This window comes from Nycticebus coucang, chromosome 16, assembly GCF_027406575.1.
Source record: "Nycticebus coucang isolate mNycCou1 chromosome 16, mNycCou1.pri, whole genome shotgun sequence".
NCBI lineage: Eukaryota > Metazoa > Chordata > Mammalia > Primates > Lorisidae > Nycticebus > Nycticebus coucang.
The window spans coordinates 56,541,334-56,568,878 of NC_069795.1; the positions used below are offsets into that span (position 1 = coordinate 56,541,334).

Below are 27,545 nucleotides of genomic sequence, written 5' to 3' on the forward strand. Positions count from 1 at the left end.
ATAAAGACAGACATACAGATCCATAGAATAGAATTTGACAATCCAGAAACAAAACCATGCATTTTTGGTCAACAGATTTTCAACAAAGGTGCCAAAACTATTAAGTGGGAGAAGTAGTCTTTTCAAAAAATGGTGCTGGAACAACTGAATATCTTCATGCAAAATAATAAAGTTGAACCCTCACTTACACAGTATACAAAATATAACAAAATGGATTGAAGACTTAAATAAATATAACAGCTAAGACTATAGAACTTTTTTAAGAAAACATCGGGGAAATTATTCTTGAGTAGGTCTAGCAGTGCATCCTTAGGTGCAACACCAAAAGCCCAGGCAACAGAAGACAAAATAGATAAATTGGACTGTATTAAAATTTAAACTTCTGTGCTTCATAGAACACTGTCAAGAAAATAAAAAGACATCCCACAAAATGGGATAAAATATTTGCAAATTACATCTCTGATGAGGGACTTTTACCTAAAATATATAGAGAACAATTACAACTCAACTGTAAAAAAGACAATTTAAAAATGGGCAAGTAATCTCAATAGACATTTCCCAGAGAAAGTTATATAATAAGTACATGGCCAGTTAAGTACATGAAAATTTGCTGGATATCACCAGTCACTAGGGAACTGCAAATGAAAACCACAATGGGAAAGATTACCACTCCACATCCTTAGGATGGCCACAATCAAAAAGACAGATAATAACAAATGTTGCCAAGGATGTGGACAAGTTGAAACCCTACATGCTGCTAATAAGAATGTAAAATGGTACAGCTGCTTCAGTAAATAGTCTTCCAATTCCCCTAAAGGTTATACACTGGTTACCATATCACCCAGCAAGGCCACCTCTAGGTATATGCCCAAGAAAAATGAACACATACGTGCACACAGAAGTTTCGTACACAGATGTCTATGGTACTATTATTCCCAATAGCCAAAAGATGGAAACAGTCCAAATGTCCATCGGCTGTTGAATGGATAAACAAAAAGTGAATTACATCCATACAGTGGAATATTATTCAGCCTGGAACATGCTACAGCATGAAAGAACCTTGAAAACTTTATGCTAAGTCAAAAACCCCATCAAAAGCCACATAGTACATGATTCCATTTCTATGAAATTTCTAGAAAGGGCAAATCTATAGAGACAGAAAGTAGACTAGTGATTGCTTAGGGTTAGGGGAATACAGACATAGGAGAGGTCATAACTAAAAGATATGGAATTTATTTTTGAGGTGATGAATGTTCTAAAATTGGTAATGCTCGCAAGTGTCTGTGAATATATGAGCTATTGAATTGTATGCTTTAAACAGGCAAATTGGTATGTGAATTATATTTCGATAAAGCTGTTTTAACAGTCAAAGTAATAGGTTTGTGAGGGAAAGTGAGCCTACCAGTGATGGGCATGGGGTTGGGTTGCAGTTTTACATAGGGTAGCCTTGAGATATTTTAGCAAAGGTTTGAAGAAGATAAGGAAGTTAGCCACATGGATATCAGGGGAAGATCATTTTGTAAGTAGAGACACGCGAGGTGCAGAGGTCTTAAAGTCAAGAGACTGCTTCTTCAGGGAAACAGGCAGAAGGCTGGTGCCACTTGGACAGAAGCAAAGGAGGTGGGGAGGGCAGGAAAGAAGATGACGGAGGAAATGGGACTCTGAGTCTCACAAGTCCTTGCTGGATAACATTAGATTGATGGCTTTTCAGATCTGCAGAATAGAGGAGTTCTAGATGGAAGGATATATTTGTGAGTCATCAGTCTGCAGCTGGTATTTAAAGCTGTCAGACTAGAGCTAATCACCAGAGGAGTAAGAATAGTGAAGAGGACAAGGACCAGGCTCAGAACATTCCAAAATTAAGAGGTCAGAGAGAAGAGTTGGAGGCAAACGGGACAGAGAGGAAAAGATCAGTGAGGAAGGATAGAAAACAAGAAGAGGTGTACCCCAGAAGCCAGGTGAAGGGACAGTCAAGGCAAAGGGCATGGCCAGAGTGGTCAGCAATGCTGGAAGCTGCAGGTGCAGCCAGTACGACGAGGACCATAACGGGCCTTCCCAGCACTGGGCTCACTGATGAGCCTGAGTAGCAAGGCCAGAAACTGCTTGGAATAGGTTTAAGACGGAAGGAAGGAAAGAAATTAGAGATGGCACGTATAGATAACCGTTCAGTGGAGAACTTTACTACAAAGAACGAGGGCAGTAGCTGACATGAGGGAAGTTTGGCAGAAACCATCATCTTCTTTTTTTAAAAAAAATTGGGAAAAATAATATATGCTTGTATACATATTGATAGAAGGGCCTGCTAAGAAAGGGAGAAATGATTATGTTGAGCCAGACAGGGAGCGGGGCTGACTACGTAGAAGGATCAGATGATTGACCTGTAGCCAGAAGGCAGAGCATATAGGAGTAGGTGCCACTTTGTGGGGAGATGGGAACTTCTGGCTTCTTTAATCCTTATACCACCCTGTGAGCCTAGGCGCTGTCATGATCTCAGTTACAGGTGAGGTAACAGATGTTACCTAAAATGATTAAGTCAGTTTCGCATAGGAATTATCTGCAATGTGTAGAAAGCAACCTGCTTTGGGGAAGTCAGCACTATTGGTATTTCTGATTGTTAACTGGAAAAAAAAAAAATCTCAATTCTGTTTTTTTCTACTCAGAAAACTAAGACAGAATCTGAATCTTCTTCCCCTCCCACCCAGAAAAAAAGTTTCTTAGCAAATATTTTCTATTTTAAAATCACTTTTTTCTTCCTGGAATATCCTCAGAAAAGGCCAGAAAGCTATCTAATGCTATTATGACAGGTCAACCCTTGGCTTGAAATTGCTGTCCTTGTTGTGAAAAATCACTTTCTTAGGAGAGATGAAACACAGATGCTATCCTTTCCTTCATGGCATTTAGGAGTCTAAAGTAAAATCTTTTCTCATTACAGACTGTAGCCACTCTGCTATTATTGGTTGTCGTCTCTTTCTACTCACTAAATCTGCAGATTCTGTGTAGGAGTCCCAACCCTAATGGAGGCTTCTGCCCAATACATTTCTAAGGAAAATCTCAACTGGATTTTAAATAAGCATAAAGGAGGGGGCTGAGCACCAGTTAAAGTGAAGACGCAAGATTGCATTTCTTGCCGCTCAATTTGCTTGTTCCACAGGAGGGAGGAGGGTATAATTGTTGGAAAACACACAATATTGTTTTGTGAAACACTGTTAATTTGAAATATATTTACATTAATATTGTCTGTAGGTCCTTTCCAGTCTCAGAAAAAGAACTTATTCCACAAAATTGTCAGCAAATATAAGCACAAAAAGGAGAAGCCTAATGTTCCAGAAAAAGGTATTGGTGCCTTCCACCCTCCAGTAAGGGTCCTTGGTCACCTCCATTGTGAAGTCGTCTTTGGTAATGCTTCCTCGCTCTGCCTTCGCCTTGTCCTCCCTGCGCTTGCTTCTGTGCCATCAGCTCCTGACGCGAGCATATTCATTCTTTCTAGCCTCTGCAGCTAATTGCACATCTCCTTCACTTGGACTCCTATTCAAATCCATATTTTTCTCTATTTTCAGAGTTCCATATGAATCCTAAAACTGCTTCTCATCTATATTTGGTGCATTTTGTAATTCAGTCTTCTTGACCACTTATCCATTTATTTTCTTTGACTATTCTTCTTTTTCTCATGTTTGGCAACCTTCATACCACGACCACATTTTTTCCACTTCCTGCAATTTTGACAGTCACATTCATGCGAAAGTCCCACCATTTGTATACTTTTCTCTGACACTTGAGGATTCTTGTGGACCTTTTCCTCCACTCCTACATTGTAACCTGTCTCTTTCCCCCACCCCATCTTTATACTTTGTCGTTTGCTAGAGACTCTTCCTCCCACCTCTTTCAGTCACATACCTGTTATTTTGGGAGAGCAGTAGAGACATATTATAGCTCTACCTGCCCCCAACTCTGGACATCTGTCTTGTTGTTGTGATCTTGATGAGTCCTTGAATCTCTTCAGGGCTCATCTGAAGATCTCTTTCTTCTGTAGTTCAGGACTCCCTCTTTCACATACAAGATCAGTCTTCCTGTCTGGCTCAAGACAGCCAAGTGTTGTGGAGGTGAAGCTTTCCTCAGCGTCTCCCTGCATGTCAGTGTTGTGACTACCGTAAACCTACTCATCTGATGCCCATTTGCATCCTACTCGCATGGCCAGATGTGGAGCATTTCATGTTTCTGGAATGAGGCTTTAAATGCAGCTGTCTTCTAGGTGTAGACATATGTGCCTGCTTGTTCCTGTGTGTAACCTTTTATATAATTTGGGCTTTATTTTCACCTTCACTTGAGCTTCTTGGTTTTCTTTTATATATGGACATTATTTTTCCTGTGCTTCCAGTGAAGAAACATGATTCACTAGGTAAAATGCTACCTTTTGTCATTTCCTTTTACTGAACTTCAAATTACCTTGATTAAAATTGCAGAAATTATCCAATAGTATTTTCATAGAAGACAGAAAATTTGTTTATTTTTAATCCATTTCCTTTATAGCCTCATTATTTTAGTTGGTAAATGCCATTTTGAGAATTAGGTAATTGAAGTAAAATTCTGCTTCATTTGTGTGATGTTCCATTATTTTGTATTATTTTGTTTTGATTTTATAATATGTGTATCAATGAGTAAAGAGTTTCACTTTCCCTTTTTGTCATGTTTTTTAGGAAGTGGGGATAAATGGTCAAACAAGCACCTCTTCTTGGATGCCATTCACCCTACAGAAGGTAAAGCAAGCAATGTTCATTGTTTAATTTTAGGTAGTCTGAGTTGAAAATGCATAATTTTTACAGACTTAATAAAAGCATAATTTAAATAGGTTCACACAACAGCATAGGACCTACATGTTCGTGATTAGTTGTTTTTAATTTTCAGATCAAAACTATTATTTGGGCTTCTGCCAAGGGTTAGGCCATGTGTTGTGTGGTAGTTAATTTGTCCATGGAGAATTTGTAACCCTTGACTTGGCATTAACTAGAGATTAGATTAGAGTATTTTACAACTAAACATATACAGCCACACAGTTCCTGTTATGGGCAGATGCTTGTGTTCAGGGGAGTCAAGTAGGGCATCGTGGGGCTGCCCTGGCTGGCTGGGAGTGGGCAGGCCTATAGCAGTGATTTCTTACTTGAATAATTTTCCTAGCCCACCACCCAGTATCTCTAAATATGTTACAATAGAACACCCCTGGGGCTTACATATAACCAAAGAAAAACCCAGTATTAACTAGTCATGTTATAGATCCTAGGTGCAGATTTTATTCTGAAATTTTCCACAGCCATATTTATTTGTGACTTTACCTAATTTACCATTAAATATTGAACCCTACATGAATGCTAATTACTGTGATGGTCAAGGGAAGGATACCCATTCCCATTTTCCTATTGATGCCCTTTTGTTCATTGTAGATATTTTTTAAAGAGATTAATTTTAAAAGAGCTGAATGCTTTTATAATGCTTAATTAGGGTTGCCTCATTGGAAAGCTAGAAATTTTAGAGATCATCCAGTTTTGACCCCTGTGATTTGCTTACATCCAGAAATAGAAATTTAATGACGTAGTCCACATCTGTTGACTCTCAAATTTACTCTTATTCCTCTTGAAAATGAAGAAAAAGTTAAAATGTACATTTGGCCTACATCACTAATACTCATGTTTTTAAGTATTTAGCTAAAATTTTTGAATGAATATTAAACAGTTTTGGTTTAGTAGGCACAGTTCACATCAGCCAGGTCTGCTTTTACATCTTTTTGTTTATACAGAAAATGCGAGCAGCACATCTGTTTTCTGACTTTGTTAATTCACATTCACAATCTCTGTGGAATTATTATTTCAGCTTAAGTGCCGGCATAACAATATAGAAATTGTGCTCTTCAGAGCAGTAAATCCTAAGATCCCCAAATCGATACCTCAGCTCTTTTACATATATTTTGTTTTAAAATATATTTTTAAATAGATTCCACACAGTTTTAGTAAATGTGAGGCACTAGTGAACTATCAGAGGAATCTAAAAGGCATTTAAGACCACTTTACCCTTTATTTGAGATGATACAGTTCTATATACTTAGTTTTGTTTTGTAAACACTGAAAATGCTGCAGAGGTACCACAGCAGGTGCAGTGTGATAGAAGGAGCACTTACAGAGGAATTGGAGGGTCTGAGGTCTAGTCTCAGGTTTGCCACTAATAGCCATTTTCAGTAGGACACATTGTTTAACCTCACTGGGATTCACTCTTGACCTTGGTAGTAAGTAGATATGACATGTGATTAGTGTGTTTAGGGGCTGCGTGAAAGATGAGATGTAGTAATATTCCATTTCCCCTCTAACACTTCATGATTTTATTACTGTGATACCTTGAGTAAGTGTTGTGATGCTAGAAGCAATGTCTTTTGCTGCCCTAGTTTTCTGTCTGGGGACAGAAAAGTAAATTAATTTTACACTCTTTATAGGCAGTCCCATGGGCATAGTAGGAATAGTGTTATTCTTGGTGACATTTAATTATATTTATTATTAATGTATATGAAATAAAACTTTGGGGAACATGCACTGAAAAATATTAAGTCCTTTGTTTAGTGCAGAGTGCAAACCCGTTTTACATGACCAGGAAAAAGGGAATTACATTTGAGCATCAGAAATTACTAGTAGGCTCAGTGCCATAGCTCAATGGTTAGGGCGCCAGCCACATACACCAGGGTTGGCGGGTTCATACCCGGCCCAGGCCTGCCCAACAACAATGACAACTGCAACAAAAAAATAACCGGGTGTTGTGGCAGGCACCTGTAGTCCTAGCTACTTGGGAGGCTGAGGCAAGAGAATCGCTTAAGCCCAAGAGTTTGAGGTTGCTTGAGCTGTGATGCCACAGAGCCTACCGAGGGTGACATAGTGAGACTCTGACTCAAAAAAAAATTACTAGTAACTTAAAGTAACCTTTTTTGGTTATTTTCATATCACTCTCAACATTTATTTGTTTGGTCAACGGCTGTGTGCTTTGTGAATGATCTAAGCCCTTTACTCATCTTTACTGTAGCTGTATCACTGCTTATTAAAACTTTGCCTTACAGGAAATAAATACATGGACATAAAATGAAACCATAATATAGAGTAATTTTAATATAGGTAAGCCATCCTATACAAAGGTTAGACGAGAATTGTTTGTAGCTGGTATAGCTAATAGAAATGTTGGTTCAACTGAAACTACGTAGCTGTTCTATTGTTCCTGACTTCTGTTAAAGTGGATGACTTAAAATTCACTATGCTTTCTTTATGCCATCCTGTGTATAACTGTCCTGCCATGTTTTTCTCAAAATATCAGAAATCTTTAGATGCTTAGTAATCTGAGGTTTAAATGTTAAGCTTGTGTTTTAAGCATTTTCCCCTATGCTTTTAAAATGCAAAAGGGCTATAAACCATTTTCTGAAATTTTTTTATATCAAAAAGAGAGATTTCCTACTGCCTAGAATTAAAGGTAGAATTTTCAAGTAAACCAAGACCACCTACCTCTCTGAAGGTGTTTATCTTTCCTACCTAGTTGTGGTGTCGTGCTCATGCTTTAAAATAGGGATTTCTAACTGTAATAATGATGGTGTTAATTTATACTATGATTTATAGTTTACAGAGAGCTTTCACATATGTATAAATTTCATCTTGACAGTGGTCCCAGTGACTTAAGGAGGACTTATCAGTCCTAGATACATGGTAAGGAATTGAAGCCTGACTAACACAAACAGGGAGGAGAAACCAGGTCTTGACTTAAGCACATTGGCCTCTACTGCTTCAATTTTTCAGGCATATCTGTAAGCTTTTAACCTTCATTTGACTCACATGTTGAAAATATAAATGATATATTACAAGAAAAAGACCCCAAAAACCTCAGACTAAGAATCTCCTTAAGATTAGTTTCTGTGCAATGTATAACTATACTTACATGTAGGAAAACTGTGATGTATAATTAGATTTTCACACGCAATCGACAGCACCAGACTAACTTGATCTCTTTTCTCAAGTTTAAAGTAGTTGCTATAAACTTCAGCAGAGTCTCCCAGGATCTTAGATAAGGTTTATTCATTTAATTCTTTTTCCTGTGTTCCATTCAGCATCTGACTGCTGTTTCAGCTCATGGGAGACCTACCAAAGACAATGAGATTCCAGGTCTGGATATAATAATTTCAGTACAAGTTGACTCCCCCACTTGGAATGTGAATTCATGACTCTGGGGCACTGTAGTGGCCTCCCAGGGTACAATGCAAGAGCAGTGCTACTTTCCAAAAAAACTTACCCCACATTTTGGAATCAGAGTTTAGAAAACAAGACCATGCCTTATTGCTGTGTTCCCTCTGTGGCTATGAGAGCGAGCTAGCATTATCACTCTCAGATGATACGCTCCAAGTGTGTTATGGTTATTGTTGAATATAAAACTAGCCCTATGGACTTGTTCTGCAGTGCTTGGGTAGTTTTGTGTGTTCAATTAAAAGCTGGAAGAGAAATGACTAATTTGTTTTTGGATGACAAAGCCTTTCTTTTCTCACATTTCCATTAGGTAGGGGAGGGAGAGGAACTGGCTTGCTGTCTTTGTCCTCAACTTGCCTGCCTGTTTCCCTCTCTGAACTTTTTTCATTTCATGTCCTCACCACCAAGTTTTGTTTGCTTTGCCATTGTTACTGGACTGAGATCTACTATTTTGCCCCAGATAGCTCCAACTTGGCCTAAGCCAAACCTGCCTTCTTCATCCTTGTATCTTAGGTGAAGGCTCTTCCTGAGGGCTGTCCTCCATCTAAGCCATCAAGCCAACAGTATGTTATATTGTTTACCCTGGGTCAAAACTTGGGGCCAGAACCTTACTCCCTTCCAGACTCTAGAGAACTCATAATTACGTAAGTTTTCTAAGTGCGAATGATCTTTAGGATCCACGATAACTTATTACTCTAACAGTTCAGAGGATACTTCTTCTAGACAAGTGGTTCTACCTCCTTTAGAGACTTATGAGAACCTCCAGTGTTGTTTGTTTGTTTGTTTTCTGCCTTTGCTGCTTGGTCTGCAGCCTGATTCACTCCTTTACCATATGCCAATATTTCGGCCCCTGGGACGTGAGTATTGCTGTTGTCTCTTGGCTGGCCTGCCTAGGACCCTTGGGCTCCTTGTCTGCTGGTTTCTGAGCTCTCCCTGCTCAGTCCTAGTCTGATGTCAGGCCTTAACCATACCTCCCTTTTGCAATCAATCCCTTTGCATCCATGTCCTGGGCTTCTTACTGTGTTTTTACAAGTTCATCTTGAACAACCACTGAACAGAAATGAAACCATCTGAAAGCTCACCAAAATAAAAAAACAACCCAGTGTTAGTCAAGGGACTACTGCTTCCCAAGCTGGGACTCTGCACCTAACTGGTGGCTTGTTTTTCCCTGGTCCAGGACTCTGATTGCAGACTCTGTACCAAAATCAACATTATTTTAGGGCTAGATGGCTTCTTTGGACCTAATCTAGTCCAACCTCCATCTTTGCATGAAGAAACCCGTGGCCCAGAAGTTAGTAATTTAAAAGGTCAGGAGGGGCTGGGCACAGTGGCTCATGCCTGTAATCGTAGCACTCTGGGAGGACCAAGAAGGTGGATTGCCTGAGCTCACAGACCAGCCTGAGCAAGTGGAAGACTCTGTCTCTAAAAAAAATTGGCAGGCGCCTGTAGTCCCAGCTACTCCGGAGGCTGAGACAAGAGAATTGCTTGAGCCCAAGAGTTTGAGGTTGCTATGAGCTATGATGCTGTGGCACTCTACCAAGGGCAACGAAGTGAGACTCTGTCTCAGAAAAAAAAAAAAGTCAGTAATAGAATTCCAGTCTGTCCACACATATTTTATTTCCATTGCCCTGTATAAAAGTCAGGCCATCTTTTCCAAACAATTTGGCCTTTTTCTGGTATCCATCCCTTTTCTTTTACTTCCTTGGTACTTTTTATGTAATTAGTTCTTCTGATATAAGTCATACTACACATCTTTGCCTCTGTAGAACCCTACAATACCTTTATTTTCACAAGTTCTAAATCTTTTTAGAAAGAGTAAATACAAAGGGAAAGAGATTAGTGCTCTTTCTAGAATGTCCATCTATAATGTAGTGATCATACTGAAGAGTATGACTCTAAGACTCCCTCTGTAATCAGAAGGGATCTGGATAAGAAACTAGATAACATTGAAACTTGTGAACGTCCAACAGAGGTTATTTAATGCTCACTGTAAATTCAGACTTTGGCTTCTTCATACTTGTAGGAGGCTTTGAATTTTAAGACTAATGCAGAGTCCTGAAACTTTCTTGCTTCCTTGGAATGTTTCTAACCAACTTACCTTTTATTTTACTGGAAACTTTTATTGAAGTTTAAACTTTAAAAGAATCTTAAAATATATACCAGCACTCTCCTATGTTAAGCTAAATATCAAAATATAAATATTTTAAGACTAAGTAAATGAGTAAATTAGTTTATCTTTGATGTAGATGTGTTTAACCTGGGTATAGACAATTTTTAAAAAATTTTGTAATTTTTGATTATTTACTTGAAAAGGTGGTTGGAAGCATTGCCGAGTTGTTTTTTTTTTTTTTAGACAGTCTCATTCTGTCACCCCCAATAGAGTGCTATGGCATCATAGGTCACAGCAACCTCAGACCTCTGGGAGTACAGGGGGTACTCCAAGTAGCTGGGAGTACAGGTGCCCACCAAAATACCTGGCTGTTTTTAGAGGTGGGGTTTTGCTCTAGCTCAGGCTGGTCTCAAACTCCTGAGCTCAGGTGATCTGCCCGCCTGGGCCTCCCAGACTGCTAGATTAAAGGACCGCAGGCGACCCTTTTTTTTTTTTTTAATAACCGTTACCTTAAACCTGTCCCCACACAGCCATCTGTTACGCAATATTGAGATAAGGCTGCCACAAATCTTGGTGTGATTTCTGTTCCACTTACTTTCTTTTGATGTAATTGAAATTATTTCCCACTTGTTTTAGAATATGAAACGGAATCAACCTCTTCTTTTCAGACATTTTTTAAAGACAAGGTGCCATGATTTCCAGGGCAAAAGATCTTACTGATTTATAGCTCTTCGTTCTTGAGATACCTAGAGCCATTAGAAAGCTAGATTAAAAATTTTAAATGAGGCCAATGCAAGTGTTGATACCAACAAGTACATTTTTTCGCACCTCAAGTTATTCTTGCCCTGTTCTTTTCTTCTTATTTTAGCTTTCTTTCCCTTCCTGTGTGTGTGTGTGTGTGTGTGTGTGTGTGTGTGTGTATCTTTATTGCCAACATCTACCTTCAGATCCACCTTCTGACATATACCTTTTTTCATCCTCTGGGTTTAGTTTGCTTGGATTTTGTCATGTCAGATTTTGATTTTTGATCCACACTTACCTGTTCTTTGTCAAAACTGATTTCTGTGTCTATCCTAAAAGACTGGATAGTTTTAAAATTTTTAAAAAAAGCTTCTTTTCCCTGAGTACATAGTCTAAACTCTTAGGTCACTGGAATTAAAAAAAATAAAAATAAAACTCCCAGTCATGAAATTTGACTACATGTATATGTCTCTAAATGCATACTAAACTCATACCTCCGTGTTCTTTTCTTACTTTAGAATTAAGAGGGGGGGTGATGAACTTCTGAGTAAATGAGTAAATAAGACACAAACATTCCCAATCTGCTTAAACCAAGAGTAAAGTCTTTTGGTGGCAAATGTCTTACTTATTCTTGACTTAGTGACTCAAGATACAAGACTGTGCTACTAAATGAGTTATTGGTATTACAATTAGGATACCTAAAACGAGTGTCTCCACGAGCCATGCTGATATACAAGACTTCACTAAATAATCTCACTGAGCATTTTTGCCTTGTCCTAGAATTCCGTGAATGAGCATTTTCTCGTTTGCACACTGGCTTCGCCAATGTCTGCCCTGTTCTCACTGAGCAGTCAATATGCATGAAACAAGGTCAGGCCTCAAAATTCCTTTCTGAGCAGCCCAATCTGATGCTTTTGAAGGCAACCACAAATATAAATTTCAGAAGCAGATATTTAATCTTGGTGTCCTCACAGGAAAAGAAACTTCTTTTGCTATCCTCTCCAGACTAACTGGCCAAAAGGATCTCACATAGGGACCCTAATAGCAAGTAGGACTGTGGTCTCTTGGGATGTAGTTTCCTCAGATGTACATACATTGTCCTCCACACCAACCTATCAAATCCAAAGACTTAGAAAATGTAAAAAGAAAAAGATATCTTAATCCTCTGCACTTAATTTATCAAAGCAAATATTAATAAGTAATAAAAAATCATGGGCAGTGTTTTATTTCTTTTTTCCATCAATATTTTGAAAACTGATTGGAAATTCTCCTTTCAAATGAATCAGGCACATAGAAATGTTTCCTTCTTAGAGCAGTGTTGGTGCCTTGAGTTTTTTTGTGTAACTGTATATGGTTTGTCCTATTTCAGCCATATTTTCAGAAGACAAAAACACCACAGAGCCTGCTTATAAGGTTAAAAATGCCCCATCCATTCTCAACACTCCAGAGCCAACAACGATACAAGAACCTTTGGTGGGCAGCCAAAAGAGAAAAGCGAGGAAAACCAAGATCACACACCTCGTCAGGACAGCAGATGGCCGGGTGTCACCAGCAGGAGGCACACTGGGTAAGAAGAGGGAGCTCTGGACAGATAACCAGAGCAAGCAGCGGGCAATCACGGCCACACTGACCAGTGAATTAACTATAAGCCAACTGTGATTCCTCATTGAAAAATGTATCTATTCTACAGTTTTTTGCAGGCTTCTCCCTAAAGTGTTTTTATTCCATGTTTTAAAATCATAACCTATTTTTCCAAGAGCATATCTGAATTCCTAGGAAGGAAAGGTAGTTTTTAGGACTGTCAATTTATACGATTTGGGTTAATCTGGATATTAATAGAAATGAATTGTTTTCTGAGTTAGAATTAGAGGACAATTAGGGAATTTTTGTGCACTTTTCCTTGTTTTTTGTATACATAGATCATGAGAACTATAGAGCATATTTAAAGACCTTGAATTTTACCCTGTCCTATAAGAGCTGAAACTCAAAAAGGTAGAAGTTTTTGTTTAAGTATATTCAATGAAGTGAAAGTAGTATGAGGGCTAAAATCCAGATTCCTGATGTTTAGTCCAGCAGGGCCCCTCCCTTCTTCCCTTTCCAATCTGAGATCTGTTCTGCAGCTTTTGTTTTGCAGACTGTTACATCCTCATTCATTTTCACTTGTAGAAAAAGAGGGAAAGATTTGAAGAAATACTCCCTTTAGTATAGAAAAGCAGCCTACAACTTCCATGTTGTAATATATGGCACAGCTTTTATAAGTTGCTTTCTTTATTTAAAAATTTTTAAACCGGGCGGCGCCTGTGGCTCAAGGAGTAGGGCGCCGGTCCCATATGCCGGAGGTGGCGGGTTCAAACCTAGCCCCGGCCAAAAACCAAAAAAAAAAAAAAAATTTTTTTAAACCATAATTAAAATGAAAACTGCCGTATAACATCTACATGATGAAGAACGAGTACTTACTTCCAACAGGTGTGTTTGCATAGCCTTCCATCCCCCTCTCCTTAAATACCAGAGGCCCTTCGTCTTCCTTCTGGTAGGTCTTCAGAACAAAACAACAACTTGAGATCTCATTAGAATTGACTAATGTGATGTCTGGGCCATCCTGAGTGTTGATGTCACAGCAGACCCAGTGTCCAGGCTGCCATAGTTGGGCATGCTATGACTTCCCGAGACGTGTAGTGATGTGGGTTTTCAAGGGCCCTTTGACAGTGTCTGCAAGCCCTCTGCGAAGGCCCTTGCATTTATTTTGGCCAGCACTCATTTTTCCTTCTCACTAGCCCATTCTTTGACCTTGGATAAAACGCAGTTCTCTTCAGCACAACTTCCGGAGCAGTGCTGTCCACAGTTGCCATTGAGCTTAAAAAGCTTTGTTACTGTGGCAGAAGAGATTCTGTAAAAAAGCCTTAATATTCAGTGGATTGCAGAAGGGAACAGTAAGAATGTTAGCTCTTTTCACATTGTCTGGCGCGGTGTTTTCTTAGTCTCTTCTCTGGAGAGAACAGAATGGTCTTCTCATGATGGATTTCTCTTTTGTTACAGATGACAAACCAAAGGAACAACTGCAGAGGAGTCTCCCTAAAACCAGTGAGACCGACTGCAATGATGAATGCTCACACAGTGCCGAGGCCGGGGAGACGTGGAGCAGCACTCCAGAAATGCCCGCCGTGTCTGCCTTCTTCAGCCTCGCCGCGCTGGCTGAGGTGGCAGCCATGGAGAACGTGCACAGGTCAGTGGTGGAACGGGGACGGAGAGCAACACTGGAAAGCAAGTGGTCTTTCTTGACATGATTTGTGACAGTTTTCACAAAGCCTTGGGGCTCATACTTAGTTCAGGAGCCCTGTTGTTTATATGAGGTAATACAAAAGCGTATTTGCTAATTAGCAGTGTTAGCAGATATAAGGGAATACAGCCAGCTGAGTATTTTATTTTGAATGTATTATCCTGTGCCTAAACTTCATTTCCATGAAAAGCCTGAGAGCAGAGAAGCAATGTCATCTAACCATTAAGCATGAGCTTTGGAGTCATACCATGGACTGGGGTTTGCATCCTAGCTCCATCACCTGCCAACTGAAAGGTCTTGAGCAGGATTTTAACCTCTCTGCCCTCAGTTTTTTTTTCCTCCCATAAAATAAGGCTAGGTGGCTCTCATTCTGAGGCACTATGTGGATGGATAGAGGATCCCTACGCTGGCATGTGCGGCTAGTGTTGGTGGCACTGATAGTATTAGCTGTCAGAAGACAGGATGTTTCAGGGGAAGAAGCCTTAGTGTCTGCCTCATGGCAGGCAGAAAGGCTGGATTTTTCTTCAACTGTCTGTGATTTGCTGCAAAGTAATTTATTTCTCTGGACCTTAGTTTTCTCCTCTTACATTGAGCATAATGATATCCCCAAAGAATTATGAAATTGTAAAGATCAGACGAGATCATGGATGTGAAAACCCTTTGAACTCGCCAAGGCCCCACAGAAAGCATTTTAAGTTCTAAGTGTATAATTGGGTATTCTGCTACTTAATGGATCCTTTGGGAAGGCAAAAAAGCCTTTTGTAAATTCAAGTATTTTATATTTTTATCAAAATGGATTACTCATAGATGAGTTACTTTCTTAGACTTCGAATGTTTGGTACAAAAGAGCTTGAACCTGGCACAACTCCTGGTAGATACCTGGAGCTCCTTTTCACACCAGGTGAACCTGAGCTTGGCTTGCCTCCTGTTCTACCTGTCACATTGCAGTCCTAGTGCTTCTTCAGAAATAGCCTGTAGACAGTTCTGATAAGTCAGATTCCTTTTATGTACACTACACGTTCCTAATAGCAGGTAAATGCTGACCAACAATGTGAAAATCCACTGATCTCTGAGGGAGATGGTGCACAGGGGCTTATCTGCTCATGGGGTTTTATAGTCAGGTATGGAGAGCAGACACGTACACATGCAAGTAGCTGCCTGAAAGTGACTAAGCGTCCCTGTGAATTCTAGAAGTAAGAGGTGATAAAAGAATTCAGAGGGGGATCATAATTCAGGCCTCAGGAAAGGCTACCACATAGTCTCCCTCACTCTCGCTGCATGTGTTCTGAACATGACTATAGGCACATTGTTGCTCTGTTAACCAACCTGCCTTCCATGACCCAGTTTGCAGCCCTAGAGAGCCACAGCAAACTTTCCCCTGTGACGAGATCACTCCCTGGCCCTGCCTATCCCCTGCCCTGCAGCTGCTTAGACTCACTTGCTCCTTTCCACATGGGCCCAGTTCTTGCCTTTGTTCTTCCTCCTCTCTGGGCAGTAGCTGCTCCTCACTCAGCCCTAGGCCCTGGTTGTTTGCCTTCAGTCCTGACACCCAGGCAGCATGTTGCATGTCGCCCCCACACTCTGAACACACCTCTGTCTTACACCAGCTGTCACATTAGGCTATAATTATTTGTTGATGCTTCTGTCTCTTTCCAGTATATTTTGAGAGCAAAACACTATAGTTCTATTCTTTATGGCCGCAGCTTGCTTAGACAGTACCTGTTCCATCAGCAGGTGAATGAATGAATGAGTTAGTTCTTGTAGTATGACCACCTAAGTTAGGTAGCAGGCATAGAAAAGAATAACCTAAAGTTTTGTTTTGTTTTTTTTTTAATTTCCGCTTAGTAAGAACAATACTGATCACTAGAATTTTACCATCAGCCTGACAAATGGTTAGTGTTCTCAGTGTCTAGAAAGACAGATCACACTGCGGAGTCTTAGGTGTAATGTTACTCCTCACCTCTTAAAGCAGATCTACCAGCCAGTCCTTTACCTACAGGCTTAAAGGCATTGTACCTGGGTTGCACACCAATTAATTACTGCTTAGGAGTCATCTAGGGTCACACTTTAGTGAGTAGGCCGTGGAGTTAGGGATAGAAATATATTGCCTGAACTCTTGCCATGAAAAATCTGTTAGGTTTAGAAGTCCAGCATAGAAAGACAGATTTATAAGATGCATAAAATAAAGAGTTGGAACAAATCTTTGTTGAGATCCTGTTTATTTACAAGGAGTTTTTAAGGAAGAGAGCTCATTAAAATTAATACTTAAATTAGGCCTCCCAGATGGGCCTTTTTAGTCCCATTTTAATGATGCTACAGGCGGTTAATTAACTTGGCCAAGATCACGCAGCTAATTCATGCCAGAGTCAAGATTTGAACTCAGGGGTCTTTACTGTGCTCTAGTGTGCTGTCTAAGTAAGCATAGGTTACATCCTAGAAAATCTTGAAGAATGTCTGCAGACCCTTTCACTGGGAGCTAAAACCATTAGTTACTTGGAGCACACAGTTTTCTGCCATCACGATCCTAACTCCTTTCTTTCGCTTTTGCATCGATTAAGCTGGACTTTTGTCCCAGTTTCTCTCTTTCCTATTTTTATTATACATTGTACTTTTCGTCTTTCACTTTCTTCTTTTCCAATACTAATTAAAAGTGTTTTTAATACTATTACTCAATCTTAAAGGTAAAAAAAAAATAGCATTTTAATTCTCTTTCTTACAAAAAAGAGCTGAACGTATTGAACAGGAAGTACTTATGGCATCCACAGGTGAATAAACAGCTTAATTCCAGAAGTTTGATTCTAACATATTTTGTTTTTTTAAATTCCAAACATTGTTATTCATCTATATTAGTTCTCCCTTTTGTGCATCAAGAGAAACTTGAGTATAGTTTTGAAACAGATAAAATCTGAATCTTGCAATACCTTCTTTTGTTATAAGTATTCTTAAGGACATACAATATTGAAAGGTCACACCCAGTAAATACATTACCAGTATTTCACGTATTTTCGGTACCATGTGAAAAGCTACATACCATTGCAGGGGACAGAACAATGAGTACGTGTATTGTCTAGCATGTGTCAAGGAAGTGCCCAGTGCTGTCTTTTTAGAAGGAGCGGCTCTGGAAAAATTACCAAGAATGTTGGACAGTTTTCTCATAACCATGGAGTAAATTGTATTTTTCGCTACTAATGACACAAAAGCTGAATGAAAAATTAGCTATGTTTGGCATAGTTCTAATCCAAATGATGGAAATTTCCTTGATTTTTTTTTTTTTCTAGTCCTATCTGGAGTTACCCTCCATGTATATTGATTTTAGCCCAAGTAGGCTGGATTTTCTTACAGTCTAAAATTCAGAATCAGTATTTGCTTTCTTTTCTCTATATCCTCCTTGTCCATGTGTACTGAGACTTTTCCTTAGTTCAGAGCATTTCACAGTTTCTTCATTCATCATTTATTTTTCATTCTTTTTTGTATTTATTTTTATGAGACAGTCTCACTCTGTTGCCCCAGGCTAGAATATCCTGGTGTCGTTATAGCTCAGAGCAACCTCAAACTCCTGGGCTCAAGCAATCCTCCTGCCTCAGCCTCCCAAGTAGCTGGGACTACAGGTGCCCACCACAAAACCTGGCCAATTTTTTCTGTTTTTTAGTAGAGATAGGGTCTCTCTCTTGCTCAGAATTGGTCCTCATGTTCTGAGCTCAAGGGATCCTCCTACCTCAGCCTCCCAGAATGCTAAGATCATAGGCATGAGCCACCATTTCCTGCCTTTTCATCCACTTTTTTTTTTTTTTTTTATTGTTGGGGATTCATTGAGGGTACAATAAGCCAGGTTACACTCATTGCAATTGTTAGGTAAAGTCCCTCTTGCAATCATCCACTTTTTTTTAAGTCACATTTCATCTCTCTTTCTCTTCAGAAGTCATTGCTTTTATTGGCCTTAAGTTTTAAATTGGGTATATGTGTATTATTATGTATATTAAGAAATAAGCCTGGAGATACCAATTATTATGGGAGAATTTTCAGGCAAGTCAAGGAAAGAAGCATATCATTTTTAATATCATTGGATCAAGAGAAAGATTGAGTGGTCTCAGAACCCAAGTCCTTGATTGAAAGTTTTCCACTTCTTAGGCTGACGCCCCAAATCTTTTGATACTTTAGGCTTCATCTCTTCAAATAGAAGTGGTTAGTTGTTAGGCCAGTGGGTATGTTGTTGGGTTATGTGAGGGCGATTGAGATGAGAAATCTTAGAAAGGAAGGGAGAATGGGAAGGAGGAAGAAAAAAGAAGGAAGAAAGAGAAAAACAACAAAGAAATTGTTAAGGACAACACCAGTTTTCATTAAATGATAGAAGTAACACGGCAGCAGCAGCTGTTACTGGAAAGCTTTTATTTGTTACTCCTCATCTCTTGTCTCTTACACATACACTGAATAAGTGATTTTTTTTCTTCCTCTTGTTTTACAGAGGTCAGAGGTCAACTCCACTCACTCATGATGGACAGCCAAAAGAAATGCCGCAGGCTCCTGTCCTTATTTCCTGCGCTGACCAGTGAAGCGCCCTTTACTTGTAAAACATTGTGCTTTACCTACTACCCTAGCCTTGTCTTTACCGAGGAATGCTAGTGAGTCCATGTGATGGGAAATAGAGACTGCCAACAAGTGCTTGTTGCCCTACACGGCCCAGATTCACTTGAAGCAGAAGTTATCATCCTGGGCCAATTTGTTCTTTTGGAACCCAGAATCTTTGAGGGTTGTGTTATCTGTCTATTAATATTGAGCAGAAACAAATTGATTTCAGAGCTTTGCTTTCTATTGAAGGCTTTTGATGGTAATAGGTGGTAACTTGGTAAAAGGCTGCCTTTACTGTAGCTCATCCAGCATCTCTTTTACCAACCAGAGAGTGTGAAACTAGTTTCATATATTACCTAGTTATACTTTCAAAAGAAAACAAAAAACAAAAAAACAAAAACTGACGCACTGCACTAGTTATTATTAGATATTCTTAGTCTTTTTTGTACATGGAGATTTAAGTTCTAAGATGATTTATATGATAGGTTATACCTACATTTATATTGTAGAATAAATATTAAAAAGCCTGCTCCAGAAGAATCCCAAGCAGATGGACAGGCACATGTACCATTGTTAGCGGTGTATGCTCGGCCTCGTGGTCCATATATTCTGCACTTTTATATTTGCCACCAGAGTGGTAGTTTGCTGGCAAAAAAAAAAAAAAAAGAAGAAGAAGAAGAAAGGGAGGGAGAGAAAGAAATGTTACAACTCTTACAATCTGAATTTTTTTCTTAGCCTTGAGTGACCAAGAAGAATTTGCTTGGGGCAAATTGTGGCAGATATTTTCCCAGACAGGGGAAGAGTCCTGCAGATTACAGAATACTAATGTTTTCATGCCTTGAGGATTCTTTTATTTTTTACACAGGGGTCTAAGTGACCAATGGATTGTTCATACAAACAAATAAAACAAACAAAAAAAAGACAAAAATATTATTCAGAAGTGACCTTAGTATTACCTAACTATTCTAAATACATTGAAGACACTCACTTCATGTGGACTTGGAGCTACAGACCTTTGACATCCATCACAGACAGACTGGACGGGTCGCGGTTGCTATGCACAGCCTCACTGGCGCTGCAGGTCTCCAGAGCCATGTTGAGTTTGTGTTGTTCAGGAGGTATTTGAGTTAGTGATGAGGGAGGTATGCCTGACCAGAGTGGGATGCTCAGTCACAGACCCACCTGCAAGTTTCTGTTTCCTTTTTGTATTTTGTTGCTGTTTTACATAAAACCAACCATATATATGCCAGTGCCAAGTGGATTAACTGGCTTAGAACATTCAACATATTGACTTAACCACCTGACGTTCACAGTGTCTTGTTTCCTAGCAACAGATGCAAAGGGATAAATCAAAATTAGTCAGAGGCTACATATTTTACAGGGTATTTGTTCTATAGCACAAAGTATTTCCCCACTCTTGCATCACAGCACAAACTACCAAATTTCAATTATTGGATTCCAGCAATAATTTTTAATGGTTTTCAAACTGGCGGAATTTTGATAGTGCTAGTTCAAGTTTGAAGCTTTTGAATTAGATCTCTACATGGTGACAGTTTACATGGTTTTATCTAGCTTTCTTATTTATACTTGACTGAATTGTAATGATGGTTTTTTTTTTCTAATTGTGATTTGACCTAATAGCCATACAAAAAAATGATTCTATTAATACAGACTAGGTTTAGCTTCTCATGGTTGTAGATATTACTTCAGTTTTGGTGCTGGAAAATATGTACAACATACTAACAGGATAGAAATCATGGAGAGAGGGTGGTTTTCCTTTTAAAGCAGATGAAGAGGGCAGCAGGGCACTGGCACAGTGTCCTTAAATACGCATATTCATCGTGGGGAGGGAGGAAGGAGTTAGTAAAAGGTTAATCAGAGGTTATAGCTTAACCCCATTCACATAGAAATAAATCAAGTGAGCCGTCCCAGATTTTAGCCTACTGTTTTTACTGATGCTATTTTATTAATGTTTTCTAAATTTCAATACAAAAAGTGACTGTTTGAGAATTGCTGGGACCCAATGTTGGTGGCTGTTGGACTTTTGGACCACTAGCTAGCAGTGATTTGAAAATTATAATTAGCTAAAATCCAAAAAAAAAAAAAACACACACACACAACAAAAATTGTGTGGTGCAGAACATGCACCTTGACAATGGTACTAACTTGTTATTCTATAGAACATGTTAGAATAGATCTATTTTTGCCAGAGTACCCTCCTTCAGTCCTCCAGTTACATTTCACTAGAGTTCCTTAAGAGATTGCTGTATATTCATGGGGTCTTTTTTAAAAAAGAAGCAAAACAAAAGATTACTTTTTTTCTATGTGATTAATATCCTACTTGATCAGCTTTTCCTAAACCTCAGTGGCTTTTCCCTTAGGCAGGGGTAGGGGTGGGAGGGCAACCTACTGGATATGACTGTTTTCAGATACTTTAAAAACAAACCTTTTTGTAGAAATGCTTAATTTTTAAGCGGTTAGGCACTGAGAGTAGCAGAAATCCTGCAAAGCTTTATAGTTTCTTAGACGCTCACCTCATCGTCTCTGAGTGAAGTCTTGATTTCAGTAAGAGTACTTCTCATGCCCTGGATCTGCTGGAGAGGGGTGTTGGTATTTTCAGGTAACAACATTTGTTAGCACAAATATTTCAGACCAATATGTAGTGCTCTCTCCCTACTACCCCCCCACCCCGTTTTCATTTTCATTTCATTTCTCTCATTCTTTTTTTATTTTGGAAAATCATATTGCTATGGTGTGTACTTTAATCTGCCAGCAAATATCATCTACACTAACATTTGTCTCACAGCATCCTCGAGAGAAAGAAATTGTTGCACCTTATGTAAATCTCAAGCAAACCAAAATATGATGCTCTTCTGCTTTGTTTTATTCTAAATTGTTGTATCATATCTTTCTGAAACCATTCTGAATTTAGTTGAAATTATCAATATTTATGCTTTTAACCTTAATTTCTGGATTCAAACCTGTATATAAATCTTTTGAAAAAAATTGTTCTATCCCTTCTCTGCGATGCTGGAAGTAGCTGATTTCGTCTCAGATGGAGACGTAGTACTGTTCCAGTTTTCTTTAGCCTTTTATTTATTTAGTTACTCTGGGTATTTCCTATGTAATTTTGAAGTGTGTAGAGTATATTATAGTAACTGAAACTGCAGCTGTAAGAAGCTGAGTGAAAGAAAAAATACTGTAAAACATCCTATAAGTTTTTATTTGTTTGGGTACTGTATATGAGATCGGGAAAAAGAAAAGTGTCCCACAGCCACATTGGAAATACAGATCCTTATCCCCAAATTGGGTTAGTTCTCAGATTTAGGTTAAAATTGTTATTCTTTAAAACCCCTTTTAAAGGATAAATCATGCTGTTGTAATTCTGATGAGTCTTTTTCCCACAAATATCAGAAAAATATTTATTTAATTCTGTCAGATGAGCTTTCTACCAATGCCATGTCTTAATATTCAGCCATGCTGAAATAATTCCCATGTCATCATTGTTATTCTAGTTCCTGCCACTAAAATTGCTGGAGAAAAAGACAATAGTTACGAAACACTATGAACAAAAAGGAGCATCTGAACTGATCTGAATACTTAGATGCCAACGTGATCAGTTACTGTCATTTTGTTACTAAATCAGATGCGACTTTGAGTCATAAAATTTTGTTTGCACTCTGCAGTCTTTGGCTCAATGTATGGAAGTGTTTGCACCTATGTAAAATCTCAAGCTACTTATAAACTGATGCAGAACAGGAGTAAGCTGGAAACTGAACGGCATGTCTTGTTTGTAGGGTGGGGTGGGGTGGGGAATACCAAATAGCTCTATTCCAAGTTTGGCATTTGGCATTAATGTGAAGCAGTGGGACCATGCTGCCTGCTAAACTACTGTATGAATTGTCAATGTTCTGGAGACCAGCAGCGAGAGGCTGGAGGACAGCGTCCATACAGCAGAGGAGAAGCACCACCGCCTCGTCGGGGAGTGGAAGGGGATCTCAGGAGGCCTGGAGTCATCGTCTGTAAAGGGAATATTGGGGGGTGTGATGCTGTTGAGGAGATTCACCTTTGATTGCACTGCTCCACAGAGCCCTCCTATAAGGCCAATCCCAATGGGCTACCTCGGCTTTAAAAGTTATTTTCAGTAAGTCCTATTTCAAAAGTTTGTCTTTTTTTGCTTCTACCTTCAGTGCCACTATTTTCCGCTGCAGTGTTTTGACTTCACAAACCGCCTTCTCCATAGAGAACAATGTATTGCTGAAAATGGGCAGTAGAAGCACATGCTCTTACTCCATTTGACCTATAAAGTATTCAGAGTGACTGCTAGGTAGAAATCAAAATTTAGCTTTCCCCAAATAGGTCCTTGTTTTGCACCTTTCAAAAAGTGTACTAATTGTAATTAGATTTTGCTTTTGTTTATACAAGCATTCCCAAAGAATTAGATTTGGATTTTGTTTCATATGAATTTGGGGTTTTTTTTTTTAAATTATTTTAGACTAACAGCATACTTATAAAAATCAAAACAAAAAAGCAGCAGTTGTTCAGTGTGTCTCACCAGACATGTCTGGTGAAGTATTCAGGGTTTGATGAACTGCTTTGCTTCAGTTTGGAAGTGATAGCTAAGTTTATTATACTCCACGTTAAATGACTTGGTTCCTTTTACCCGGGACATTATCTTCCTTACATTTCAGAACAAAGAAGCAAGAATGAATAAAAAGACAAATGTATTTGACTCTCTCACAACACCCTTACCTGTATGTGCTATCTTTTCCTTCAGATATATAATTATACTTATTTTTTAAAGTTTCCTCTTCTGGCCAAATTTTACAGTTTATACCTTTAAATTGAGAGAGGAACCCTTGTAGTTGAAGGTTCCCTGGCCATTGTTTTCTTTTTGCAGTCAATGGTCAAAACTGATCACGCACTCAAATTGATTTTTATGCACAGAACTAGGTATTGTGAACATTACTACTCCTTCCAAAGATTTCCTGATAACTTGGGCCAGAACTGGTTCCTGAGTAACAGGATCTAATTCAAGGCCTCCAAACCCTTCCACGCGCAACGCAAATCTTACCTCACAAGCTCTAACCTAAATCACAGAGAGACACACATGTTCATGTGGTTCTTAAATGAACACTGATTTCATTTCACTTTGTGGCCCACCGGAGGGTTGGGCTTATGTCCCCTGACACCTCACGTGAGTGCCTCAGCTCTAAGAGCGGCAGAACGGGGGTAGGGCAGGCGCCATCTGGAGCTCAGCAACTTGCTCAGCAACATTTTTCTCATTTCATTAGCACTAAATGAGTCTCTTGCTCTCAGGAATTTGTCAAAAAGTAAATTAATAAGTAAATAAAACCACCTGAGATTCCACATACCAGATTGTGAACTTTTCTCATAGGTTTGAATTGCTCACTTCCATGTCATAAATTAACCATAGTTTCTTTTGACCTCCAGGTCTTAAGTCTGTTGACAGTTTCAGCATGACCGAATTGCTCATTTTTTTGCTTTCAGAAATTGGCTTGGTTCTCTTTAGAGTTGGTGTAAACATGCCATGTAATAAATGATTTCCACTTAATGGTACAACAGAATTATTGCTTTCTTAGATGTATGTGTAGTAAAAGTCAATATACACATTTATATAATTTCTTTCTTCAAAATCTTATACCTAATTTGATATTTCTAAAAATTGCACATGTAAGTCATGTGTATAACATGCTAAAGTACTTTAACTGTGATCTTAAAACTGAATAAAAATATTTAATAAAACTTTGAAATATTTTAAAGACATTATTCAAATATATTTCTTTATGTTCACACCGGCCATAGAACGTGTGCCTGTAATGTACCATATCCACTAAAAACAGTAGGAAAAATGCTTGAATAAAAGAAAGTAACTTAACTCTTTGAAAACATCAAACCCATGTTTGCCTGTGTGTCGCCATTGTTTGAGCACCCTTGGCTGCCTTTTCCCCAAACGTAGAGGGCTGAGCAGCTAACAGAAAACAATAAGCTTCAGTTTGTGCCACTTGTGACAGAAGCCTCTGGGGGTAGGCCACCCTGGGAAGAGTGCAGTGAACATACCATCTTCCTCTGAACTACAAGCTGTGGAATGGTATCATTAAGACTATTAACCTGGGAAACTCAGACCTTGGATTTGCTAACTACGGTATTCCTGAACCTTAGATATGTTCTCGTTTGAATCCTTTAGAAGCTACACATGCATCACACACGTTTATCAAAAATAAACGGGCTTTGCATTCAGACAGACTGGCTTCAAGTTCTGGCTCCTTCTATTTGTCATTGGGTTTTTTAACCTCCTTGAGCCAAACTGACCTAAATGACTGTGGTCGTGGTACCTTTTGTACCATTGCCATGGGGATGGAAAGAGAAGGTGTATGAAACTGTCACTGGGGCTTGTTGTGTAAATGTTCATTAAATGGTAATTATTGGTGGTATTATTTTTATTCCAATTCTAAGGTCAGCATGTTTAAGTATATTTAAGAGACCCTGAGTACTACACACAACTGTTCCTCTTCAGAGTAACCTCATAAGATCCTGATGCTTTAAAGATAAGCTGTTTCAGGAAATTTGATGGTGTGGAAAACTCAATAGGTTAAATTCACATCACTTAACTCATAGTATGTAGCCCTGTGGAAGACTTTTCTATAAAATTAGTCTACCTAATGAATTATACAAGACACTTTTTTTTTTTTTTTGTAGAGACAGAGTCTCACTGTACTGCCCTCGGTAGAGTGCCGTGGCGTCACACAGCTCACAGCAACCTCCAGCTCTTGGGCTTACGCGATTCTCTTGCCTCAGCCTCCCGAGTAGCTGGGACTACAGGCACCCACCACAACGCCCGGCTATTTTTTGGTTGCAGTTTGGCCGGGGCTGGGTTTGAACCCGCCACCCTCGGCATATGGGGCCGGTGCCCTACTCACTGAGCCACAGGCGCCGCCCTATACAAGACACTCTTAACACACCTTTCTATTCCTGAGAATATGCATGTGTGGCAGGGGAAGAGGGCTTCATACCCAGTATTAAAATTCTGTTAGGAAAAAAGTGACAGGATAGACACATGTGATTTCATGATCCTATGTGTGTCAGACAGTTTCATCCATCCTTTTGAATAGAACATGAAATCTCTTGCCAGGAAACATTAACTGATTCTTACCACTAGTAAGTGACCTAAAACCAATACTATTACTGACTCCACACTGAAAGGAAGACTGAAGAAGATAAAGACATAATTTGTCATAAACTTTTACACCTTTTTGAAATTATGGATGTTTTCAAGTATAGTTCATGCAAAAGTAGAGAGGTTAGAATTTTGAACCTCGTGTACCCATCAGCCAGCTTCAACAATAGCATTTTCCCAATTCCTGTCTTACCTGTACCCTGCCCATTTTCCTCCACTTCATACCCTCACCTCAGAAGGTACGCATATCCCAGAAAGATTTCATCCAAGAAAGCCTGGAAAAGTGAATGTTTGGGTATGCACAAATTTTTAGATTGCCTTCTGACAATTCCAAAAATGTTTGTTGCCCAAAGCATAAAGGACTCGTGAACCCGAAGAATAGAAGCTCTAAAGCGGGGCGGCGCCTGTGGCTCAGTGAGTAGGGCGCTGGCCCCATATACCGTTCAAACCCGGCCCCGGCCAAACTGCAACAAAAAAATAGCGGGGCGTTGTGGCGGGCGCCTGTAGTCCCAGCTGCTCTGGAGGCTGAGGCAGGAGAATTGCGTAAGCCCAAGAGCTGGAGGTTGCTGTGAGCTGTGTGAGGCCACGGCACTCTACCCGAGGGCTAGAGTGAGACTCTGTCTCTACAAAAAAAAAAAAAAAAAAAAAAAGAAGCTCTAAAGCGAAGGTTATCTCTTGTATTTACTCTTTTTTGATCCAGTTTCCAGGAAGACTTGACTTAACTTGATCAAAGAGCTATTTCTTCTGATGTCCTTTTTTTTGGTCTTTACTATCTTTGATTTTTTTCCCCCAGACTTAATTACTAAAAAGACCGAAATGTGAAAACTTGGTGTTAACAGTGTGCCTTAAACGTTTTCCTACAACCCTGTTCCCAGGCAATTTCTTCCTTCTTCAGACTTGCAAGAGAATATCTACTGGAGGAGTAGGAACAAAATTTTCAATGAGCTCCAGGAGACAAGTTGCCAAAGATCTTAAAAAATATGAAGTCCCTTTCTGGAAGAGACACAATGATAGTTTGACTCACCTTAACAGCAGATTCCTTGCCATAGGGAGTTTTACAGAAGGTCCTTTTGTAACAGGGTTGGATATCGGAAGGTCAGAGGAAAAAAACAGAGAAAGTCTCCTGAGAAAGATGAAGGAGGAAAAGGGAAAGTTCATCTAAATAGGTCTTGGATGTTTAATGTTTTGAAGTCAAAATGGTTTTGAAGCCAGCTTGAAAATATGTCCCAGAAATATGCCCAAGTATAATTTTTTTTTTCCTGATCTTTTCTACTGTGGGACATCAGTGTCTCTGTGATGCTTGTGAAAAGCCAATTAAACATAAAAATCATGTACTCCAGAAATAAACATGAAAGCACTGAAAAATGTATAAAAACAATATATTAATAGCCATAACAACAG

General features: G+C 39.1%; 1 protein-coding gene across 9 annotated transcripts in view; it reads left to right on the forward strand.

The window, feature by feature from the left end:
* The window catches only part of BBX (BBX high mobility group box domain containing), a 292,104-nt gene extending 267,375 nt beyond the window's left edge, over positions 1–24,729 (forward strand). For 8 of the 9 annotated variants that reach the window (XM_053564855.1, XM_053564860.1, XM_053564861.1 and 5 more), the window contains 5 exons: positions 3,244–3,333; positions 4,695–4,754; positions 12,473–12,670; positions 14,140–14,326; positions 18,843–24,729. In XM_053564855.1, the coding sequence (XP_053420830.1) occupies positions 3,244–3,333; positions 4,695–4,754; positions 12,473–12,670; positions 14,140–14,326; positions 18,843–18,930 (623 nt within the window). In that variant the 3' untranslated portion in view covers positions 18,931–24,729. The remainder of the gene's footprint in view (positions 1–3,243; positions 3,334–4,694; positions 4,755–12,472; positions 12,671–14,139; positions 14,327–18,842) is intronic. The other variant, XM_053564863.1, reaches the window with a different exon arrangement.
* The last annotated feature ends 2,816 nt before the right edge of the window (positions 24,730–27,545 follow it).